The sequence below is a fragment of the Helobdella robusta genome (assembly GCF_000326865.2).
Source record: "Helobdella robusta unplaced genomic scaffold HELROscaffold_6, whole genome shotgun sequence".
Lineage (NCBI taxonomy): Eukaryota > Metazoa > Annelida > Clitellata > Rhynchobdellida > Glossiphoniidae > Helobdella > Helobdella robusta.
In genome coordinates, this window is record NW_008705330.1 from 3037150 (window position 1) to 3042789 (window position 5640).

At 36.3% G+C, this 5640-nt stretch overlaps 1 protein-coding gene across 1 annotated transcript in view; it reads left to right on the forward strand.

Annotated features, from left to right (window-relative positions):
* HELRODRAFT_107720 (hypothetical protein) overlaps positions 1-4711 on the forward strand; it is a gene marked incomplete at its 5' end in the record, with an annotated part of 17115 nt that extends 12404 nt beyond the window's left edge. Inside the window, 2 exons of the mRNA XM_009029236.1 lie at positions 2825-2934; positions 4445-4711. Of these exons, the coding sequence (XP_009027484.1) occupies positions 2825-2934; positions 4445-4670 (336 nt within the window). The 3' untranslated portion in view covers positions 4671-4711. The remainder of the gene's footprint in view (positions 1-2824; positions 2935-4444) is intronic.
* Between the last annotated feature and the right edge of the window lie 929 nt (positions 4712-5640).

Here is a 5640-nt window from a genome sequence, read left to right on the forward strand (position 1 = left end):
TGCCTGTTTTGCAACCTTCTTAGCCTTCCTATACTCAGACTCCGCTTCCTCCGTCATGTCCCTTCTCCATACCCTAAACCTCTCCTTCTTGACTTCCAAAACCCTTCTTATATCTTCATCCCACCACCACGTCTCACCATGCCTACACTTTCCTTTCGTCCATCCACATACTTTATCTGCCGTAGCCAACACACAGTCCCTGTATCTCTCCCTAACATCTCCATCCTTACCACTCTCCCAATTTTCAGCCACCTTCACTTCAAATGCCTTCCTCACCTCTGCATCCTGCAACTTCCATGTCTTTCTCTTTGCCACAAACTTATCCTTTTTCCTCCTCCCCATTTCTTTTGATGTCACATCCATCACAACCATACTATGCTGCAACATACCAGGTATCGCCTTCACATTCTTCACATACTTCCTATGTTTGGCCCTTACCAATATATAGTCTATCATCGATCTATGTTCCCCTGACCTATAAGTAATCAATCGCGCTGGTTCCCTTGTGAACCAAGTATTCCCCAACTAATCCGCTAACTCCAACACTCTACGCCCTTCCTCATTCCGTATACCATATCCCCATCCCCCATGTACACCTTCATATCCGTCTGCATCCGCCCCCACATGACCATTCAAATCACCCAACAACACCACAAACTCATTCAACCCCGCTTGCCCAATCTCGTCAGAAACATCATCATAAAACCTATCCTTCTCCTCTTCCTTCCTACTTTGTTGCGGAGCATATCCTGATATCACCTTCACTATTACTTTTCCAAACACCATCACCACCACAATTACCCCATTGCTTCTCCGCCTCACTTCCAACACCTTCTCCACCAACTCTTCTCTTACCATCACACCAACTCCTCCCGTACCATCATCCCCCTTCTACCACAACTTATATCTTCCTCCTTTAGCCCCCACAAACCTTGTACCCTCACCCTTCCATCTGATCTCCTGTAATGCAGCCACGTCAACCATTCTCCTCTGCAGCTCCTCCACCACTTCCAAACTTCTTCCTGTCAACGTGCCTACATTCCAGGTACCAAACCTCCAACCCCTTGGTCTACAAGTAGTCCTTCCATCTATAGTGCCTTGCACCGCCACACTATAGAGTAGGGTGCCAGTAGCCAGACCATCCACAGGGCCTTGCACCACAACCCCATGGACTGGGTCTTTGGAGATTCTTCGCACCCTCTTCTGCCGGATACTGAGGGCCATTGTTTTTTCCGTCATCATAAGTATTATTATTTGGCTAGTTTTTACACAGGACGCCCTTCCTTACGCAACCACAGTTATTAGCGGTGGGCCTAGCCTTTGATGATCCAACATCACTCACAAGGCAGTGAGGGTCAGTTTAATGTCATAACCAGGACATAATAGGATGAAAATATAGATATATATATATATATATATATAGACATTTATAATTAACAATAAAATATATATATATATATATATATATATATATATACACACTCACACACGCATCAGTCCACACACACACACACATTAACCACAAAGATGTCAAAGATAATATAAATATATAAGCTATGTCATAATGCCAAGTGAGGATCTCCAGTTGAACATCATGTCATATGTCGATCCAACTTCGTCTTAAAGGTTTCAGCATCTTTAGCCATCACAATGTCCGCATCCAAGCTATTCCATAACTCAACCACCCTATTGGAAAAACAAAATTTCCCATGATTCGTGTTAAAACTATGAGTAGACAACTTGAACGGATGACCCCTGATAGGATCATCGTTAGGTTTTATTAAGTTAAATAAAATACGCTGTCACTTTATTGCATCATCAATCATTTGTACATTTTTTTTTTATTGACTTTCAAATCATTCAACATATTCAGCGCCTCCACGCTGGATAAATGGCATGCTATAATAATGCACCTCAATGAATTCTCATCAGCTGTTGTAAGTTTTAACAACTGTTATCAAATAAATCAAACTATCACCCACGCTTATAATTAAAACAAAGTATCTTTAAATAAATGTTTTCAAAATTTTTAAGAACTTTGAAGAATATTTTAATTTTATTCTCTCTGGACGCGTGTTTCGCATGCCATTTGTGGGGCAAAGTTTTGTAACATCAATTGTTGCACATCTTTGCTGCTCACAGCTCATTTTTATGAAACACAAGCTTCAAGTCATGAATAAAATGGATTTTAAAAATTCATTTTATAATCGAAGCCGAATTTTTTTTACTCGAATCCGGATGCTTTTAGAGTTTCGATTTCTGGAAGAATATCCTCCCAGTCCGACACTGATTAAAAGGATCCATTAAAAATTGCTCGTTACTTCAACACAATTGTCCTCTTGTTCACTTTATGTTTCTATTTATCTGGATTGTTTAAAAACAACATAAAAAGACATAACCAAAATTTCTACAGTGATCCAAGAAGACTGAGTCTGAATTTTGATGTTGAACTATTATTTTATTTTTGCTCAGAAAGAGATTTATCTCGCATTGACACACTAATGTTTTTAACAACCTGTTCATATTCCTGTATTAATAACTTGGTAGTCGCATTTGCCCTAACGTCGCTTATCTTATAACATTATACATATACCGCTTAATATAATATATAATAATATAATAATAATAATATAACATATCGCTTACAAGTTACCTTCACATAGCTGGTATCCATTTTGCGTTTTTTACAATTGCTCGATTATGGAAGTTATTTAATCTGAATAAAAAATTCTGCTACAAAATCTTTTAGTTTTAAAATATTTGGTATTAATTAATAATTTTCACGTTAACTTTTTTTATTATAACTGAAGCAATTTTTTTTTAGTTGCTTATAGTTGATGGAGAAAATCTGGTAGAAGATCCAATATCTGAAATGGAAAAAGTTCAAAATTTTTTAAAGTTACAAGACAAACTTGATTATTCTAAATTGTTGAAGTAAGTTTTTTTTAATGTTCAATCTGTTTCCAGTTAATAAGAACTCGTTAATAACATTTATGAGAAAGCTATAATAGAAAAACTCATATATTTATGGGGATATTAAAAGATATAATATTGTCAAAAAAATACCTGCCACTGAAGTTGTTGCTATAATAGAAAAACTCATATATTTATGGGGATATTAAAAGATATAATATTGTCAAAAAAATACCTGCCACTGAAGTTGTTGCTGTAATTCGTCGTCTGATCAACTTGCCCGTTCTCCAGTTTGCAAAATATTCTGTTTTAATAATTCATCTTGTTAGAAGGTGTCACACGCAGTTCCTCAAATCTTGGCTTCAAAGCCTATTTAATCCTTAAAATATATAACGTCTTGCAATGAGTTCAAAGATTTTTCATTTTGCCTTCTTTTTTTGCACACAAACTACAACCTACTGTGTCTTCTAGTAGATGCCCATGTCTGTAGCTTCTCAAATTAGGTTGATGTTCGGTGCAGAATCAATTAAGGTTACTGCGTTTGCTCTTATTTTCATTTCTCTATATGTAGTCTCTTTTATCTTTTAGAGTGCCTGATCATAGAAATGAAAGTTTTACGCAGCTCAAAAAAAGAACTGATAAAACGAAAAAAGGCATAACGACAGCTATGAAGTTGTAAAACTGTGGAAAGCATTCTCGTTAAAAAACAGATTGACGTTGAACAACGCAGCAACACAAAATTAAAATCTACTGTTTCTTCAACAGATTTTAATATATTAGTATCAACCACTCCGATTAACCTAAAATTGGGTAATGTGAACAATACAGATATGTAAATGAAACCTCACCTAGATGTTGGACTCAGACCTGCAAGAGCGTGTAGATGGATCTGTTGATGCGGATACAAAGATTGTAGGGACAGACAATGTTATATAAACGAGCAAACTGTCAACGAGCTGCGAAGATATGGGCAAGTGGCTGGTGCAGTGATGATCCCAGACGGGTTGCTATGATGCAGGCAAGAAAGTGGCTGGAGCAGGACGGAAGAGACGGCAGAGCTGTGGTAACCTCATAATCAAAAGACTTTGCTGATGATAAAATGTATAAAAATATTAAATAAATACAAGATTTTGTAATACCAATAGTAAGGGAGGTGCAGATCAGGAAGTGAATAGTGCACAAACCACCGTTATGCGCTATGACACCAGTTTAAGAGGCATGCAAAGATGTTGCCCACTGAAATGTGGACTGAAAGAGAAAACTATGGTAAACGTTTGGTTGTGTTGAAAAAAACTTGCTTATGCGAAATGATTATTGTAAAATTAACAGATTCAAAAAATGCAAATGACAAACCTTAATCCTACCGATTTGTTTCAATTGGTGCAATATTTTTAATTTTTGTTTATTATTATTATTCAATAGCTATTTTTCCTCTGTTAAATCATTGCAATCAATACTTTTTGGACGGTATGACATAAGCTTATTTGTGTTTTACGTTATTTGACATAATTTTTATATTTTGTTTTTTAAGATATAACACAAAGAAAGGATTCTTCTGTCCGGTCACCAATGGAGGAAAGCTTAAATGTTTGGGAAGTGGCAAAGGTCGCAAATATTCACCAATGGACGACAAATCAAAAGACTTTTTAAAACATTTTTACAAAAATTCAATCGAGGATCTGAACGATTTTTTAACGAATCATGGTTATTCCAAACCTGGTTGGCTGATTAAGGAAATAAATGATATGAATGCATGAAACCAATAAAACCATTGATAAATAGTCAATTTTTGCCATTTACAAGCCAGTTGTTTCCGAATTCAATAGCGTGTCAAAGATATATTTTATGCGAGGAGGTTGCGTGTTATTTCTAAAAATAACTGAAATTCCTCAAAAAAGCACGTGCGATGTCGTTTATTGTCTTTGTTGGAATGTAATCCGTGGTATCTATTGTTATCATGTGTCATCTCAACCAGCCTCTGCAGATCAGCTGCATTAGACACTAGAGGGTCAGTTCTCTCCGATGTTTTTGGCGGCGTGATGGTTAAGGTGGCTGGAACTGTTGATGCAGTGTCCTAGTTCGAACGCAAAGAGATTCCCGCCTTACACATGCAACAGCTTGTTATGCGTTGTTTCACGTATATTTGTGCACTGTTTGTTGTAAAAATGATAATGCCTTTCAGTCGCTTACCATGGCGCTATATAAAACGACTATTATTATCATTAATTCCATTCAACAATTATGTTTCTATTTTTCCATCACTTTTTTCCATAATACTGTAAGCCGTAGTGATGATATTGGATCTGCATTCGATTTTTATAAACTAAATTTTGCACTGATTCTTTGTAACTTTTGACTTTTCGCATAGACATTTAAAAATTTCAACGAGTTTTCCTGTACTCACATATTTTCCAGTCGCTCAAAATCCTTTGAGCCAGATGGAATCAGATATTAGTTTGAAATCTAGAAAACAATGTCATAATAGATTGTTTGCTCGCTACTGCTACATCTTCCATCATAGTCTCAATAATGGCATCGGGCTGGATTGTTTTTATATGTGTTGGGGCCTACTTGCTCTCCATTCAAGTACCGATCATTACTTTATTCCAATATTTCTTTTAAGATGTATGAGGTGCTAGTGCTATTGATTAGTAATGACCGCAATCTTTCTGGTTGTTTCTTTTCGGTGTAATAACTTCCTTTGACTATTTTCATTTTACCTAGTTT